The sequence below is a fragment of the Tachypleus tridentatus genome, unplaced genomic scaffold (genome assembly GCF_004210375.1).
Source record: "Tachypleus tridentatus isolate NWPU-2018 unplaced genomic scaffold, ASM421037v1 Hic_cluster_1, whole genome shotgun sequence".
NCBI classification, from domain to species: Eukaryota; Metazoa; Arthropoda; class Merostomata; order Xiphosura; family Limulidae; genus Tachypleus; species Tachypleus tridentatus.
The window spans coordinates 24,443,775-24,464,310 of NW_027467777.1; the positions used below are offsets into that span (position 1 = coordinate 24,443,775).

The 20,536-nt window shown below is 33.2% G+C and overlaps 2 protein-coding genes across 2 annotated transcripts in view; both read right to left on the bottom strand.

Annotated features, from left to right (window-relative positions):
• Window positions 1–3,747, bottom strand: part of LOC143242061 (uncharacterized) — a 34,191-nt gene extending 30,444 nt beyond the window's left edge. The window contains exon 1 of the mRNA XM_076485417.1: window positions 3,283–3,747. Coding sequence (XP_076341532.1) covers window positions 3,283–3,613 — 331 coding nt within the window. The 5' untranslated portion in view covers window positions 3,614–3,747. The remainder of the gene's footprint in view (window positions 1–3,282) is intronic.
• A 12,977-nt stretch (window positions 3,748–16,724) lies between these two features.
• Window positions 16,725–20,536, bottom strand: part of LOC143241777 (sodium- and chloride-dependent taurine transporter-like) — a 143,463-nt gene continuing 139,651 nt past the window's right edge. Inside the window, exons 12-13 of the mRNA XM_076485008.1 lie at window positions 18,538–18,708; window positions 16,725–17,800 (exon numbers count right to left, since the gene is read on the bottom strand). Coding sequence (XP_076341123.1) covers window positions 17,633–17,800; window positions 18,538–18,708 — 339 coding nt within the window. The 3' untranslated portion in view covers window positions 16,725–17,632. The remainder of the gene's footprint in view (window positions 17,801–18,537; window positions 18,709–20,536) is intronic.

A 20,536-nucleotide genomic window follows, 5' to 3' on the forward strand; every position in this document is an offset into this window, starting at 1 on the left:
TAACTGTTAACATTCTGGAGGACCTAGCATATGTTTGAAGCTTAGACTAGCGTCACCATTAGGTATTGTTGGTAACTGTTAACATTCTGGAGGACCTAACGTATGTTTGAAGCTTAGACTAGCGTCACCATTAGGTATTGTTGGTAACTGTTAACATTCTGGAGGACCTAACGTATGTTTGAAGCTTAGACTAGAGTCACCATCATGTATTGTTGGTAACTGTTAACATTCTGGAGGACCTAACGTGAAATTACAGCTCAGTCTAGCCTCGCCATCACGTATTGCAGGTAACTGTTAATATTATGGAGGACCTAACGTATGTTTGAAGCTTAGACTAGCGTCACCATTATGTATTGTAGGTAACTGTTAACATTCTGGAGGACATAACGTATATTTGAAGCTTAGACTAGCGTCACCATTATGTATTGTAGGTAACTGTTAACATTCTGGAGGACCTAACAAAAACTAGATTTCCCACATTACAATTCTAACTTTTTTCCGTATTGCGCTAGAACCTCGAGGTAACTATGAAAAACAAAACATAAACAAGAAGCGTGTTTCAAACATGCGAAAAGAAAAACATAGAATATACATTGTAAGTGACAAAAGTTTTATTAAATTGTCCTGGTACAATTTATGGCAACAAATGCCATATTCTGAGGGTGTTCGAATACAACAAGGTTACTAGGGCATTCGTGCATTAGTACACGCGCTTAATTTCATGAGCCAGAACAGCACCGGAACTTTTTAAACCTAAATACTCCAATAGTACATGTGAAATTCTAAAAGATACCACGCCAGTTTCAGGTGGAATAACACAAGTTATTAAAATAACGAAACTGCAAATATGGACCGGTAATGGTAGTATGTTTTGTTTCTGACCAGTGAAAAAGAATTTCGTTGGCTAGCAAGCGTTGTTTTACGTTTGTATTTCCATAAAAGTGTTATTCCGCTCATGTTGACAAAGTTGTAGGACTCTTCTATTTAAAACAATATAAATGACAATACACAAAACACAGCCAAGTCAGAGTGAAGAGGATAAACACAGGGTTTATAAATAGTGTACTTTATGTATCTACATATTATGTACGTAGACACTAACATCATTTATGAATCTATCAAACTGTAAACACCTTTTTTTACTAGTTGAAAAACGTTAAATGTTTTTTTTCCTCATAATATCAATGGTAATAGTTTAACTTTACCTTCAAACACACTAGGTTAGCCTATTTAAAATTGTGTATATAGAGTTACTACACCTTTATAACCTTGATACAGCCACTACTTTACCTCTAGATTACGACCAGGTTATGTATATAGAGTCACGCTAGTGTTACTACACCGGTATTACCTGGTCACTACTTCACCTATACATTACGACCAGGTTATGTATATAGACAGTGGTATACTAACAGTTACAAATGTTGTAGTATTGACAATGGTATACTAACAGTTAAAAATGTTGTAGTATTGACAATGGTATTCTAACAGTTACAAATGTTGTAGTATTGACAATGGTATACTAACAGTTACAAATGTTGTAGTATTGACAATGGTATTCTAACAATTACAAATGTTGTAGTATTGATAATGGTATACTTACAGTTACAAATGTTGTAGTGTTGACAATGGTATACTAACAGTTACAAATGTTGTAGTATTGACAATGGTATACTAACAGTTACAAATGTTGTAGTATTGACAATGGTATACTAACAGTTACAAATGTTGTAGCATTTACAATGGTATACTAACAGTTACAAATGTTGTAGTATTGACAATGGTATACTAACAGTTACAAATGTTGTAGTATTGACAATGGTATACTAACAGTTACAAATCTTTTAGTATTGACAATGGTATACTAACAGTTACAAATGTTGTAGTATTGACAATGGTATACTAACAGTTACAAATGTTGTAGTATTGACAATGGTATACTAACAGTTACAAATGTTGTAGTATTGACAATGGTAGACTAACAGTTACAAATGTTGTAGTGTTGACAATGGTAGACTAACAGTTACAAATGTTCCAATATTGAAAAATGGGTAGATATAATTCCAAGTGTCTTAACTGAAACGTTTACTCAAACTCGCTGTTAGAATAAGGAAACACGTCATGCTAATATATTACTACGTTGGAAAATAGTGTTATATCAGAATCATACTCTTAACTTGTTTTTTCTCAACTTATAATAATAAGTAGTTTATTATACAGGCAGTTGTCGTCCATTCTACAAAGTTGCATCATACTTTTAACAATATTTGTTGATTTTACTTTGATCATTTCGTGAAACTATTGCACGAATATCTTCCTATATTTTCTAGTTTTCAATAAATAAATATTCTCCACATCCAGTTTCGTGTTATATGTTGGTAGGGCTACCCTAAGAATTTAATATTTAAGAAACGACGTAATCCTTTAAGTATCTTGTTTCGTTCTGATTAGTTTTGTTAACAAATTACGCATGTTTTGTTCTTATCAGATAACAGAATGTCCCAGTGATCAGTATGTGATTATAAACTCGTCCTAGATTTAGGTTCCAAAAACTCTGGACAGTTTCCCTTTAACAATGCCCAGCAGCTATCAAAAAACTTAATACTGCGCATGTTTACCAACAGCCTTTTTTCGTTAATTAAACTCGTTTGGTTTCTTAGCCGTTAACGTTACAAGCGTTTGAACTAAGGTTCTAGGATCCGTTACGAAATATACCACAATTCCACTATGGAGACTTTATTACGAAAGAAATACATATGTTAAAAACTAGTTTCATTGTAATATTATTTTCATATTAAGTTCATCATTGTTTTATAATGGCTTATTTACTCTACTATATATTGCAATGGCAGTATTATATATATATTTAAGAGAAAGAGGCGCAGTAAGCTGTTTACACTAAACCGTACATCAACGTAAGTCTGAATAGTAGAATTCTATTATTCTCTTTCTGTTGTAAAGTCTGTCTCCCCTCAAAAGTCGTAAACTTAGAAACTGTGGAAACTAAATCACTTATATTTCATTAGCTACTAAAATAAAACCGGTTTCTAATACAAAGTATAAGTGTCCTTAATACCAACGAAAACATAGTACTTTATTACAAATCTATAACATTTACCAAACAAAAACGAGTGATTCTGATGAACAACCTCAAACAAAATTACAGGATACTAATAAGTCTGACGAACAATTGTTGTTAGTTTACAGTATTATAAACACTATTATTATCTATCAGTATTATGAACACTAATATTACATAACATTATTGCAAAACTGGTGTACCTTTATTCTCTACTGATGACGGTTCGGGTTTTGCTGTCGTTTCACTTGTCTGTTTCACGGCACGGGATGTGGGTATTTGTATAATGTTATTGACTTTCCTTTCGCTGCGAGTAAATACAGAAATAGGCGATACAACGATAGGGGATATTGTGGTGTTACTGATATGAACTGTACTTTTAAAAAATGCGAAACGTCGCTCTGGCAACTCGTTTACCTTCTCACATAACACAAAATTCACTACATAATACAATACACACGCCATAACACTCTGTAACAGCACATTCGCATCCATTCTAGGCCTAATTTTATATTCACACTTCTCCAAGTTCATCTCGGTTTACAAAACTCTTTCTTCATATCCTTCAATTATAAAATACACATCAAACCTTTCCGAATTCTCTCTTGCTTAAGTGCAAATCTATAGAGGAACATAGGCAGGCGCGGTTGTGCTTAAAAACGTTGCTAGGAAACAGATCAAACATTAAAGCTATCGTGAGTGATTGACCTCTATCGTAGCTTACTTTGGCCGATCGAGTGTTCGTTTGTCCCAAATACGATAACCAACGCTATTCTGAAGGTAGAAAGTGAAGTGAGCAACATTTCTCACGGACTTCAACAAACCGTCTTTCTAGTACAGTTACGTTGTATCGACAAAGAGTAAAAGTTTATTAGCTAACTACCAACGGACAAGCTGTAAAATAGCTACTAAGTTAGATACACGCCTTCCTGTCACGTCATCAACGAAATGCTCCGCCTACTACTCTATTTCTCCGATTCAGGAAGTCGTAAATTCGATCTCACTCATTTCAGTAAAAAAACTGTAGAGGTCTCGTGACTTCTGGCTTTGTTTTGACGCAGTGATGTTTTCACGTGGAAGAAAATATAGATATGTTAAAGGAAGAATAGGAAATATTATTCGCCACCGATAAGAAATGTAAAAATAAGATTTAAACATACAACAATTACCAACGATATCTCACTGTAGCAGCACTTATCAACAAAATTGTTTTACGTGTCATTATCGATGAAAAGATATTTCGTAAAAATATAATTTTAAAGAAAATATTTCATATGGCTTTGCATAATAATACTAATGACAAGAAATTAAACAGCCACTAACTTTAGTAAGATGTATAGCACCAATATCAACGTTTGTTTTAGAATTTTCATGCAAAGTTTCAACAGTGTTATTGGTGCAAAGACGTCCATGATGTTGAACTACTACTCTGGAAGGAATGTACAAACATAAGATTTCTTCTATGTCGAATCTGTGGGAAACTATAACCTTGTCTTTGTTTCAGTTTACCTATACGCGCAGCAAGTAGTTACAACCGTACAGAGATAGATAGAGGTTTTCGTATCCAGGTGTCAAAAACACTGAACGATGCAGCTGTTACAATGTACTGGAAGCAGGTCTGCGGCACGAGATATCTATTGGTATATGTCAAAAACGTTTCAGGTGCTTGGTTACACACGTTCTCTTCCTTCATGCAAAACGAATTAAAAAGCAGAAAATACTGGCGTGATAGCTGTCCGTAGTAAAACCGTATTTTATGGATTAAAAATCTACAAAAGAATAAAAGTTATAAAAAATATCCATCATAATTACCAAGTTTTTATACTTCAAATAGAAAATTATTTAATATATACACTTAGGGTTGTAAAAAATATATAATTCATTATGAATGTTAAAAAGTAATAGATTTAGAACTACAATGTAAAAGATACTAAAAACATTTTCTAGATTTTTATTGTCAAAAATCCGAAGTAAATTAAAAGGAAAACAAACTTAATAAGAGAAGGGATTTCAAATTTCACTCTCAAATAGTTTCAAGTATCCTCAAGAAAGACACCACTACGAAACCACTCACATGACTCAGTTCCTACACTGTACACAGTGTAATATCATACATAGCAGTTATGATATTATTGACGTCAATCAGTTCCTACACTCTACATACACAGCAGTTATGATATTATTGACGTCAATCAGTTCCTACACTGTACATACACAGCAGTTATGATATTATTGACGTCAATCAGTTCCTACACTGTACATACACAGAAGTTGTGATATTATTGACGTCAATCAGTTCCTACACTGTACATACACAGCAGTTATGATATTATTGACGTCAGTCAGTTCCTACACTGTACATACACAGCAGTTATGATATTATTGACGTCAATCAGTTCCTACACTGTACATACGCAGAAGTTGTGATATTATTGACGTCAATCAGTTCCTACACTGTACATACACAGCAGTTATGATATTATTGACGTCAATCAGTTCCTACACTGTACATACGCAGCAGTTATGATATTATTGACGTCAATCAGTTCCTACACTGTACATACACAGCAGTTATGATATTATTGACGTCAGTCAGTTCCTACACTGTACATACACAGCAGTTATGATATTGTTGACGTCAATCAGTTCCTACACTGTACATACACAGCAGTTATGATATTATTGACGTCAATCAGTTCCTACACTGTACATACACAGCAGTTATGATATTGTTGACGTCAATCAGTTCCTACACTGTACATACACAGCAGTTATGATATTATTACTTTAGAACACCAGCTTCTTTGTCGTACTTCACCTCTAAAACGTCTTAACCTATGAAACACCAGCTAATGCGAGGTAGTTCTTCGCCTGTAGAACACCAACTACTTACTCTATGGTAGGTCTTCACCTGTGGAGCACCACCTACTCTGTGATCCTTTTCATCTGTAAAAAACCAGCTTCTGTGGTACACTTCATCAGCAGAACACCAGCTGCTCTGTTGTACTTTGCATCTGTAGAACACCAGATACTCTGTAGTGGTCCGGCATGGCCAGGTGGGTTAAGGCGTTCGACTCGTAATTTGAGGGTCGCGGGTTCGAATCCTCGTCGCACCAAACATGCTCGCCCTTTCAGCTGTGGTGGCTTTATAATGTTACGGTCAATGCCACTATTCGTTGGTAAAAGTAGCCCTAGAGTTGGCAGTGGGTAGTGATGACTAGCTGCCTTCCCTCTAGTCTTACACTGCTAAATTAGAGAGGACTAGCGCAGATAGCTCTCGTGTAGCTTTGCGCAAAATTCCAAAAAACAAACAAACAATACTCTGTATTACTTTTCATCTGTAGAACACCAGCTGCTCTGTGCTACTTTTCATATGTAGAACACCAGCTGCTCTGTGCTACTTTTCATATGTAGAACACCTGAAGAACTATCGAGGATTCTAATGTGGTTTCACTGTTGACGATATATAGAGATCGAGTGGGTTAATACTTCGATTCTAAGATAGATTAGAGGTTTACAATATAAAGAAATTCTCCTAGTGAATACTCGTGGAGCCTCGTAGTCTATACTTGTATTCTAAACTCGTTTTCCCGGTTTATGATATGAATAGACGTGCTAATGCATAGTTAGATTGTAAACTGGTTTGACGTTCAACAATACGAATGAATTTTGCTACGGAAAATTAAGATTCTATACTGGTTTCACGTTAAACAATATAAACGGATCCCACAAGTAAACAATTGGATTCTATTCTGGTTTCACAGTTCACAATATATAGAGATCGTGCTAATTAATACCTAGATTCTAAACTGGTTTCGCTTTGAACGATAGTAATGGATCCTGTTAATAAATATTTGTATTCTAAACTGGTTTTACGTTAAAGAATACTAATGCATCTTGTTAATGAATAGTTATATTCTAAACTGGTTTCACGTTTAAAGGTATTAATGGATACTGGTAATGAATACATAGATTCTAAATTGGTTTCACGTTCAAGAATACTAATGGATCCTATTAAGGAGTATTTAGATTCAAAACTGGTTTCACGTTCAACGATACTGATAGATGCTGATAATTAATACTTAGATTTAAAACTGGTTTCACATTGAACGATATAAGTGAATCCTATTCTGGTTTCACAGTTTACATTATAAAGAGATCGTGCTAATGAATACTTAGATTATTAACTGGTTTCACGTAGAAGGATACTAATGGATCCTGTTAATGAACACTTAGATTCTAATCTGGTTTCACGATGAACGATATAAATGGATCCTGCTAGTAAACACTTGAATGCTCTTCTGGTTTCACAGTTTACATTATAAAGAGATCGTGCTAATGAATACTTAGATTATTAACTGGTTTCACGTTGAACGATATTAATGGATCTTGTTGATTAACACTTAGATACTAAACTGGTTTCACGTTGAAGGGTACTAATGGATCCTACTAAGAGTTAAACATACTAATCAGCAAGAAAGTTTTGAATACCTTAAGAAGTCAACTTTTATCTTCGAAATATTGACTCGTATTCTTCAGAGAATGCTGCAAGTGTGAAAGTAACAACAGTTGTTACCATTGGTTAATTTATCTATTTCACACGTTATTCACAACGTTTCTGGTTCTGCACCTTGTCCTGATGATTGCTCGTGATGTATACTTTTTAATTTTTTTGGTTCTCATTGTTTCTGATCTATTTAATGTCTTTCTGAGAAAGAGGGTGGGAGGGAAGCTGAGAAGAGGGGGATATGTTTTTCCTGTTTTGGGTCATGATGGTTAGAAACTATGCCAGTACATTTTAAAGTTGTTTCTTGTAAGACAAGAAATAACTGATTGTGAAACAACAGGAAATAAAGTTTTAAGAAAAGACAGAATGAACAGTTCACGCGTATGGTTTTATTTTCTCGGGTCTAATGCTTTCCACAGCAACTTGTCACACACCGGATGAAACTAGTTCGTGTTTCCTTGAGCCTGTAACAACCAGAAACGTTCAGTAAATTTTCTCGAAATTAGGACAACATTTGAAATGAATTTAAAGATGGCAATACTACAAACTCTACCGAAATGAGAAAAATGCTTATTATACATTTTTTATTATTATACAAAACTTCATTAAATGTTTTCGCTATCTCTAACGTTAAGGAATTTGTGGTCTATTGGTAAGTGTTTGGACTAACAATACTAAAATTCTAGGCTCGAGCTCCCGCGGTGAAAAATCAAAACAAAAATAGTCGAATGTGTCATTTGGGCTAGACAGAAATGTTATATCGAAATCTTTAATAAACGATATTTTTTGTAATCTAGTTACTAGATACTAACTTTTAAATATACTTATTTAATTAAGCCTTACGTTTACTGGGGTAAGCATTTACACACCATATGAATCATGAGTTCCACGAGGTACAAATTACACTTTAACCACTACTGTGTACATGTTACTAACAACCTCTACCGTTTATAAGTTACGGGACAACCACAACCGTGTAAAAGTTATGTGATACCCACCACTGTGTAAGTTACGTAGTAACTAATACTCTGTATACATCATGTGACAACAACTACCGTTTATAAGTTACGTGATAACCACAACTGTGTAGAAGTTATGTGACAACCACTACTGTTAAGATACGTGGTAACTACTACTGTATATATAGTACGTGACAACCACAACCGTTTATAAGTTACGTGGTAACCGCAACTGTGTAAAAGTTATGTGGCAACCACTACTCTGTAAGTTAGGTGATGACAGCTACCGTTTTAAAGTTACTTTAAACCAATAAGTTGTATCAATTACGAAATACCTGGAAGCCACTATCGTGTGTAAGTTACATGACAGTTACTACAGTGTATAAGTTTCGTGGTAACCACTATTGTATACATTACCTATAAGTTACCACTAAGTATATGTTAGATGTTAGTTACAACTGTGTATACGTTACCTGACAACCACTACTATGTATACATTACCTGTTAGTTATTACTGGCTATATGTTACATGTTAGTTACAACTGGGTATAACTTACGTGACAACCACTACTATGTATACATTACCTGTTAGTTACCAATGGGTATACATTACATGTTAATTACAACTGTGTATACGTTACCTGTTAGTTACCACTGGATATACGTTACATGTTAGTTACAAATGTGTATACGTTACGTGAAAACCACTACTATGTGTACATTACCTCTTAGTTAGTACTGGTTATACAACTGTGTATAAGTTACGTGACAACCACTACTGTGTATACATTACATCTTAATTACCATTGGCTACACGTTACACGTTAGTAACAATTGTGTATACTGTACGTGACAACCACTACTTTGTATACATTACATCTTCATTGCCACTGGGTGTATGTTATATGTTAGTTACCATTTTTTATAGGTTACGTGACAACCACTACTGTGTATACATTATATCTTTATTACCACTGGCTATACGTTATACGTTAGTTACAATTGTGTATACTGTACGTGACAACCACTACATTGTATACATTACATCTTCATTGCCACTGGGTGTATGTTATATGTTAGTTACCATTTTTTATAGGTTACGTGACAACCACTACTGTGTATACATTACATCTTAAATACCACTGGCTATACGTTACATATTAGTTACCATTGTTTATAGGTTACGTGAACAACCACTACTGTGTATACATTACATCTTTATTACCACTAGGTATACGTTACATGCTAGTTACCATTGTTTATAAGCTACGTGACAACCACTACTGTGTATACATTACATCTTAATTATCACTGGCTATAGTTACAATTGTGTATACTGTACGTGACAACCACTACTTTCTATACATTACATCTTTATTACCACTGGCTACACGTTACACGTTAGTTACAATTGTGTATACGTTACGTGACAACCACTACTGTGTATACATTACATCTTAATTACCACTGGGTGTATGTTATATGTTAGTTACCATTGTTTATAGGTTACGTGACAACCACTACTGTGTATACATTACATTTTAATTACCACTGGGTATACGTTACATGTTAGTTACCATTGTTTATAAGCTACGTGAAAACCACTACCGTGTATACATTACATCTTAATTACCACTGGCTATACGTTATACGTTAGTTACAATTGTGTATACTGTACGTGACAACCACTACTTTTTATACATTACATCTTAATTACCACTAGGTGTATGTTATAAGTCAGTTACCATTGTTTATAGGTTACGTGACAACCACTACTGTGTATACATTACATCTTAATTACCACTGGCTATACGTTATATATTAGTTACCATTGTTTATAGGTTACGTGAACAACCACTACTGTGTATACATTACATCTTTATTACCACTGGGTATACGTTACATGTTAGTTACCATTGTTTATAAGCTACGTGACAACCACTACTGTGTATACATTACATCTTAATTACCCCTGGCTATACGTTAGACGTTAGTTACAATTGTGTATAAGGTACGTGACAACCACTACTTTGTATACATTACATCTTAATTACCACTGGCTATACGTTATACGTTAGTTACAATTGTGTATACTGTACGTGACAACCACTACTTTGTATACATTACATCTTAATTACCACTGGGTGTATGTTATATGTGAGTTACCATTGTTTATAGGTTACGTGACAACCACTACTGTGTATACATTACATCTTAATTACCACTGGCTATACGTTATATATTAGTTACTATTGTTTATAGGTTACGTGAACAACCACTACTGTGTATACATTACATCTTTATTACCACTGGGTATACGTTATATGTTAGTTACCATTGTTTATAGGTTACGTGACAACCACTACTGTGTATACATTACATCTTAATTACCACTGGGTGTATGTTATATGTTAGTTACCATTGTTTATAGGTTACGTGACAACCACTAGTGTGTATAGATTACATCTTAATTACCACTGGGTGTATGTTACAATTGTGTATACTCTACGTGACAACCACTACTGTGTATACATTACATCTTAATTACCCCTGGCTATACGTTAGTCACAATTGTGTAAAAGGTACGTGACAACCACTACTTTGTATACATTACATCTTAATTACCACTGGGTGTATGTTATATGTTAGTTACCATTGTTTATAGGTTACGTGACAACCACTACTGTGTATACATTACATTTTAATTACCATTGGCTACACGTTACACGTTAGTTACAATTGTGTACAAGTTACGTGACAACTACTACTGTGTATACATTACATCTTTATTACCACTGGCTATACGTTATACGTTAGTTACAATTGTGTATACTGTACGTGACAACCACTACTTTGTATACATTACATCTTAATTACCACTGGGTGTATGTTATATGTGAGTTACCATTGTTTATAGGTTACGTGACAACCACTACTGTGTATACATTACATATTAATTACCACTGGCTATACGTTATATATTAGTTACCATTGTTTATAGGTTACGTGAACAACCACTACTGTGTATACATTACATCTTTATTACCACTGGGTATACGTTATATGTTAGTTACCATTGTTTATAGGTTACGTGACAACCACTACTGTGTATACATTACATCTTAATTACCACTGGGTGTATGTTATATGTTAGTTACCATTGTTTATAGGTTACGTGTCAACCACTACTGTGTATAGATTACATCTTAGTTACCACTGGGTGTATGTTACAATTGTGTATACTCTACGTGACAACCACTACTTTGTATAAATTACATATTTATTACCACTGGCTACACGTTACACGTTAGTTACAATTGTGTATACGTTACGTGACAACCACTACTGTGTATACATTACATCTTAATTACCCCTGGCTATACGTTAGTCACAATTGTGTAAAAGATACGTGACAACCACTACTTTGTATACATTACATCTTAATTACCACTGGGTGTATGTTATATGTTAGTTACCATTGTTTATAGGTTACGTGACAACCACTACTGTGTATACATTACATCTTAATTACCACTGGCTACACGTTACACGTTAGTTACAATTGTGTATACGTTACGTGACAACCACTACTGTGTATACATTACATCTTAATTACCATTGGCTACACGTTACACGTTAGTTACAATTGTGTATACGTTACGTGACAACCACTACTGTGTATACATTACATCTTAATTACCCCTGGCTATACGTTCGACGTTAGTTACAATTGTGTATAAGGTACGTGACAACCACTACTTTGTATACATTACATCTTAATTACCACTGGGTGTATGTTATATGTTAGTTACCATTGTTTATAGGTTACGTGACAACCACTACTGTGTATACATTACATCTTAATTACCATTGGCTACACGTTACACGTTAGTTACAATTGTGTATAAGGTACGTGACAACCACTACTTTGTATACATTACATCTTAATTACCACTGGCTATACGTTATACGTTAGTTACAATTGTGTATACTGTACGTGGCAACCACTACTTTGTATACATTACATCTTAATTACCACTGGCTATACGTTACATATTAGTTACCATTGTTTATAGGTTACGTGAACAACCACTACCGTGTATACATTACATCTTAATTACCACTGGGTATACGTTACATATTAGTTACCATTGTTTATAAGCTACGTGACAACCACTACTGTGTATACATTACATCTTAATTACCACTGGCTATACGTTAGTTACAATTGTGTATACTGTACGTGACAACCACTACTTTGTATACATTACATCTTAATTACCACTGGGTATACGTTACATGTTAGTTACAATGTATATATAGCTACCGCTAAGTATTTTCTAATTTCTAATTATCATTCTGTGCAAAATACGTTTCAATTATCAATATATACATTTAACGTGGAAGTTACCATTCTCTATACCTTACGTGTTGGTTACTATCAGATATGTTAGTCAGTATTGTGTATTCTTTACGTTTTAAATATCAACGTGTGTAGATTTTGGTCTAATTACCACTGTGTATACGTTACGCCTCATATACTCTACATATGATATGTCGTATATACTATTTGTAATCAACAGTTCTTTATACGTCAGTTACGCCTGATTCTTTATCAGAAACAACTTGTTCCTGTTTGGCTAATAATGGCAAATGCGTCTAGTAGCAATACATCTGTGGTTCGCGCTAAGAAGTCACTGGAAGTTGTTACATACAACTGGTAGAAAGATCCATCGAAGACAAGTTATAAAATATCTGATAAAAATAAGACAGTTAAAGAAACATATTTCAGAATTGTACACCGACTTGAACTTCTTTAAGCGATCGATGTCTCTTTTTAAAATATTTCTTTCATTAATTATATTTTTCAAAATACTAAATATAAGGCCTATTACATGAAGCAAAATGTCTTATGACAAATATAAATAATTACCTCATGTTGACCTCGAATATTCTTCAGTACTTGACAAATATTGGGCTCATCTTTAATATTTATCAATAGTTGATAAATATATATACTAATTAATTTCAACTTTAATATCCTTCATTAGTTGATAAATATATAAACTTATTGGGTTCATCTTTAATATCCCTCAGGAGTTTATAAATATATATCCTTTAGTGTTAACCAAATGGTTTTCTTTGCAGTTGAGCACAAAGCTACACAATGAGTCATCTCTGAATCGAAACCTAGTTTTGAACGTTATAAATCTTCACAAATTACCGTTGAGTAACTGGAGGAGGGAGTTATTTAATTATTAAATGAATTTTAGGTATCTGATTTATAAATATTTTTATAATACTCTGGAAAATCTAGCTGGTATAACGTTAGGAACTGCTTGGATTCCATCTTAAAATAATTATATGCTGTCATTTGTTTTAAAAATATCGTTTTATTCAGAATTAGGTTAATATGTCGATGCAAGTTTTGTAGATGAAATAATGTATACAAATAGAAAAATAACTCTAACCTCACATAATACAATACAAGTAAAATTAGCAAACCATTTATTCACTTCAAATTCTCAATGTCAAAACACCTATTTACTTAATTGTTTTAAGAATGTACTGGGATATAACATTTTATAGTAGGAAGGCAATGTATGGAAGTATAATGTTTATAAACAGGGAATAATGATCTCTGGTACAACATTTTATAGTAGGAAGGTAATGTATGGAAGTATAATGTTTATAAACAGGGAAGAATGACCTCCGGTACAACATTTTACAGTAGGAAGGTAATGTATGGAAGTATAATGTTTATAAACAGGGAAGAATGACCTCAGGTACAACATTTTATAGTAGGAAGGTAATTTATGGAAGTATAATGTTTATAAACAGGGAAGAATGACCTCCGGTACAACATTTTATAGTAGGAAGGTAATGTATGGAAGTATAATGTTTATAAACAGGGAATAATGATCTCTTGTACAACATTTTATAGTAGGAAGGTAATGTATGGAAGTATAATGTTTATAAACAGGGAATAATGATCTCTGGTACAACATTTTATAGTAGGAAGGTAATGTATGGAAGTATAATGTTTATAAACAGGGAATAATGATCTCTGGTACAACATTTTATAGTAGGAAGGTAATGTATGGAAGTATAATGTTTATAAACAGGGAAGAATGACCTCCGGTACAACATTTTACAGTAGGAAGGTAATGTATGGAAGTATAATGTTTATAAACAGCGAAGAATGATCTCTGGTACAACATTTTATAGTAGGAAGGTAATGTATAGAAGTATAATGTTTATAAACAGGAAAGAATGACCTCCGGTACAACATTTTATAGTAGGAAGGTAATGTATAGAAGTATAATGTTTATAAACAGGGAAGAATGATCTCTGGTACAACATTTTATAGTAGGAAGGTAATGTATGGAAGTATAATGTTTATAAACAGGGAATAATGATCTCTGGTACAACATTTTACAGTAGGAAGGTAATGTATGGAAGTATAATGTTTATAAACAGGGAAGAATGACCTCCGGTACAACATTTTATAGTAGAAAGGTAATGTATGGAAGTATAATGTTTATAAACAGGGAATAATGACCTCCGGTACAACATTTTATAGTAGGAAGGTAATGTATGGAAGTATAATGTTTATAAACAGGGAATAATGATCTCTGGTACAACATTTTATAGTAGGAAGGTAATGTATGGAAGTATAATGTTTATAAACATAGAATAATGATCTCTGGTACAACATTTTATAGTAGGAAGGTAATGTATGGAAGTATAATGTTTATAAACAGGGAAGAATGACCTCCGGTACAACATTTTATAGTAGGAAGGTAATGTATGGAAGTATAATGTTTATAAACAGGGAAGAATGACCTCAGGTACAACATTTTATAGTAGAAAGGTAATGTATGGAAGTATGATGTTTATAAACAGGGAAGAATGATCTCTGGTACAACATTTTATAGTAGGAAGGTAATGTATGGAAGTATAATGTTTATAAACAGGGAAGAATGACCTCCGGTACAACATTTTATAGTAGGAAGGTAATGTATAGAAGTATAATGTTTATAAACAGGGAAGAATGACCTCAGGTACAACATTTTATAGTAGGAAGGTAATGTATGGAAGTATGATGTTTATAAACAGGGAAGAATGACCTCAGGTACAACATTTTATAGTAGGAAGGTAATGTATGGAAGTATGATGTTTATAAACAGGGAAGAATGATCTCTGGTACAACATTTTATAGTAAGAAGGTAATGTATGGAAGTATAATGTTTATAAACAGGAAAGAATGACCTCAGGTACAACATTTTATAGTAGGAAGGTAATGTATGGAAGCATAATGTTTATAAACAGAGAAGAATGATCTCTGGTACAACATTTTATAGTAAGAAGGTAATGTATGGAAGTATAATGTTTATAAACAGGAAAGAATGACCTCAGGTACAACATTTTATAGTAGGAAGGTAATGTATGGAAGCATGGTACAACATTTTATAGTAGAAAGGTAATGTATGGAAGTATAATGTTTATAAACAGGGAAGAATGATCTCTGGTACAACATTTTATAGTAGAAAGGTAATGTATGGAAGTATGATGTTTATAAACAGGGAAGAATGATCTCTGGTACAACATTTTATAGTAGGAAGGTAATGTATGGAAGTATGATGTTTATAAACAGGGAAGAATGAATGATGGAAGTATAATGTTTATAAACAGGGAATAATGATCTGGTACAACATTTTATAGTAGGAAGGTAATGTATGGAAGTATAATGTTTATAAACAGGGAAGAATGATCTCTGGTACAACATTTTATAGTAGGAAGGTAATGTATGGAAGTATAATGTTTATAAACAGGGAAGAATGATCTCTGGTACAACATTTTATAGTAGGAAGGTAATGTATGGAAGTATAATGTTTATAAACAGGGAAGAATGATCTCTGGTACAACATTTTATAGTAGGAAGGTAATGTATGGAAGTATAATGTTTATAAACAGGGAAGAATGATCTCTGGTACAACATTTTATAGTAAGAAGGTAATGTATAGAAGTATAATGTTTATAAATAGGGAAGAATGATCCATTTTATAGTAGGAAGGTAATGTATGGAGATATAAACAGGAAATAATGAATGTTCTCTAATAGAACATTTTAAGCTTGAAAGGTAATGTATGGAAGTATAATGTTTATAAACAGGAAGTAATGTTCAAATTTTATTCAAAGGAAGAATGCTGTAATTGGTTCTGTAAAATCTGGAGTACAGTACATCACATTCTCAACATATAATTTATTCTGATATACTGAAATTTCTATATATTCGACACAATATTTTAGATATTACTGTAGGGTAGTTACGGTTTATTATAAAAATAAAACAAAGTTGTTTTAATTTTTACACAAAATAGCAGACAACAAAAACGAAATTCTAAGAAATACGTGTTTATACATATACAAACTCTGGATATGAGATTTAACAAACAAATCAACCGTAGAAATAATGTAACATTTCGTCAAAATAGGCCTCGTCCATTACACCTAAGACAATTCAGTTTTACTTCTACATTTGAGTAAGATTTTAAAAAATGAGTATTTGGATTCTATAATAGGAAAATTAACCTCAGACAAGACCTTCTTACATATAGAAATTATACAAGAAACAAATATGTAAAATTTGAAAATTAAATCATCAAATTGTATTTCTAAAGCTAGGCCTACTTTATAACATTATCTACCGTAGTTGTATTTAGTCAGGCCTTAATAACATTATCTACCGTAGTAGTGTTTAGTCAGGCCTTAATTACATTATCTACTGTAGTAGTATTTAAAGCCAGGCCTACTTTAGAACATTAGCTACTTTAGTAGTTTTTACTGTGAGACATAGAAGACTTAAAAATATAATTCTTACGATTTTTATAAAAACATTCATGAATAAACAAATGCCCAGTACAGTACACTAAAAGTGTTCCGTTTGAAGACCTTTAATACGTCTGTATAGTTAATGTTGTTAGTGTAGGTTTACACACCCCTGTAAAGTTCATCTAGGTTAACACACCCGCTTCAAGGAAGTTTATTTGGCAGTGTAGATTTACACAACCATTGATACAGACTTTATTTTGGTAACGTAGATTCACTGTCCATTGGTACAGAACTGTAAGATGATTGATCTGAGATGTTGGTTGGATTTTGTGAAACACATTTTAGAAGTTTCAAAGCAACATCTAATTTATCTTCTGGTTTATTTGGACTCAGTGTTGAAGTTGTAAGGAAAGACCACCGCTACATTTAAGAAAATATATATACATATAAATATGAAACGTTATATCACAGTATTGTTGAGTTATTTTTACTGGTTCCCCTAGAAACACACTAAAATCGTTATTAAATAATATTTCACTTTTTGATCTATAGCCTAGTCTTATTGACAGTTCATAGCAGTTACCTATATAAAAAGTACAAATTGATATGAGAATCACTAATAAAACTACTTCAGTATTTCAAACTACAGACTAAAACTATAAACCTATTCTTAAAATAGTTAACAACAGTTTAAGTATCATGTATGTACTCGTTTGTATTTCTTAATAGTGTATCAGAAATCACGTATTGTATGTGTTTATGTTTCTTCATAATTATTAGATATCATGTATCATACTTGTTTACAGTTTTTAAACTTGTGTTGGATATCACAGATGCAGGTCTTTTTCTTTTTAATATTATATTAGATTATAGATTTTCTCAAAAAGAATATACAAAAATGTTAAGTTTTATTTGAATATACAGTTTAAACAATCAGATTTCTGCTATCTGATATTTAATGCTTTCTAACTCAATTGTACATAAATACTGATATTTTATATTTGTTGTTGGACTTAAACACAGTTTTCTCATTAATTTTCGTTAATTAATGGCTTAACGTATATTTCAATTTTTAATCTTATGTTGGGAAATACGACAAATATGTAGTTTACTGTACGTAATTATCCAGTGTATATGGATATCTGATCAGTTCCTACCTGTTTAAATGTTCCAGAAGTAGAGAAGAACTTGTGAGTGGCAAAGAGAGGAATGGACACCATGGATGCAAGAGCCATAAGCCATCCAACAGCAATAGCCCAGTCTGGATATTGGTAGAAAACGTTGTAAGTCAACGGTTTGTATGTGATTATGCTGAACAGGAATATGCCCTATAAAGATCGTTCGATATCGGTTAATTTGTTTCAAAGTTTGGCAGTATTTCAAGTGTTCGATTATTTGTGTCCAGGTAACAAGATAGGTGAGGGTATCACCACTAATACGTTAGGAACACATACATATACACGGGTATTCAATTAACCAGTTATTATAACGATTTCATTAGATAATAAATCTTTAGTACAGTGATGCATGACTATAATCTACATACTATAAATACACTGTAACTCAGATATTCTAATGCTTTCACTCCGGTAACCCAGATGATCTAACGGTTTTATTTGGGTAACTCGGATATTGTAACAGTTTAATTAGATTATAAATCTTTAGTACAGTAATGCATTACTATAGCCTACATACTATTGGTACACTGTAACTCAAATATTCTAATGGTTTCATTCTGGTAGCCAAGATAATCTAACGGTTTTATTTGGGTAACTCAAATATTGTAACAGTTTAATTAGATTATAAATCTTTAGTACAGTGAAGTACTACTATAACCTACACATTATAGATACACCATAAGTCAGATATTCTAATGGTTTCATTCTGATAACCCAGATAATCTAACGGTTTCATTAGACTGTAAAAGTCTAGCACAGTAATGAAAGTAAGGAAATTAAAATTAACTTCTAATCAGAGCAAGCTAACCACTTGGAAGGAAACTAAAAACTGGTCTCTTAATAAACTCAGCTAATGAAATACACTTTTTGTATGTTCTTATTATGACCAGAATGCAGTGTCATCAGCTGGGTATCGTTACTGTTAACTGTACACCCTTGTGCAAATTAATTGAAACAAGACGGAAAATTACGATTTTTTCAACTTTTTGCGTTTTATTTCTGAGAATCCAAAAATTACTCACTAATTAATACATGATATGACCGCCTTTATTCTTCAGGAGATCATTAATCCGCTTTGGCATCGAGTCCACGAGTTGACTGCAATGTTTACTAATTTTTGGATCGCGGTACCACACCTCAATTATGGCCTCAATTAGTTTATCTTTCGTAGTACAGTCTTTTCCCCGAAGTCTTTCTTTACAAATCGCCCAAAGATTTTCAATAGGATTTAAGTCCGGAGAGTTTCCAGGCCAGTCCAGCACCTTTATTTGCATTGAAGTCATAAAATTCTTCACAAGTTTCGATGTATGGCACGGAGCCAGATCTTGCTGAAAAATGCCAGATCCATCTGGAAATCTCTTTTTCAATTCTGGAATGACTCTTCTCTGCAAAACGTCGATGTACTGTGATCCTCGCATCATACCTTCTACGATATGTAAGCCTCCGACAGTAGCTGAAAAAGCCTTAAAACGTCTTCTTCAAGGGATGTTTTACGAACTGATTGATGTGAGATTCTCTAAGTTTCTCACCTGGAGATCTGCGAACATGCAGACTTCTTTGACCCTGTACGAAGAAATGAGTCTCGTCAATAAATAACACCTTCCTTCATTGTTCTCGCGTCCAGTTCTTGTATTTCAGACCCCACTGATACCGTTTTTTCTTCATTGAGTTAGTAAGAAGTTGTTTTTTGACTGGTCTCCTTGCTCTTCTAACGCAATTTCGAATGACGTAATATTCCTCAAAATTTCGTCATATATACCAAAAATAGATCAACCGTGCTGCAAAACACAGCTAATGACGCCGTCTGTGTGAAAAAATGACTGTTAAAGGAAATCAGGGGATCCAGCAAGCCTACACCGGCCGCCATGATGAAAATATTGTAAAATTACCATTTGTTTCAATTAATTTGCACAAGAGTGTATTTTCGGCCATAAACCCAATAATATCCTATTATATGGCCAGCTTAGGAGATTTAGGT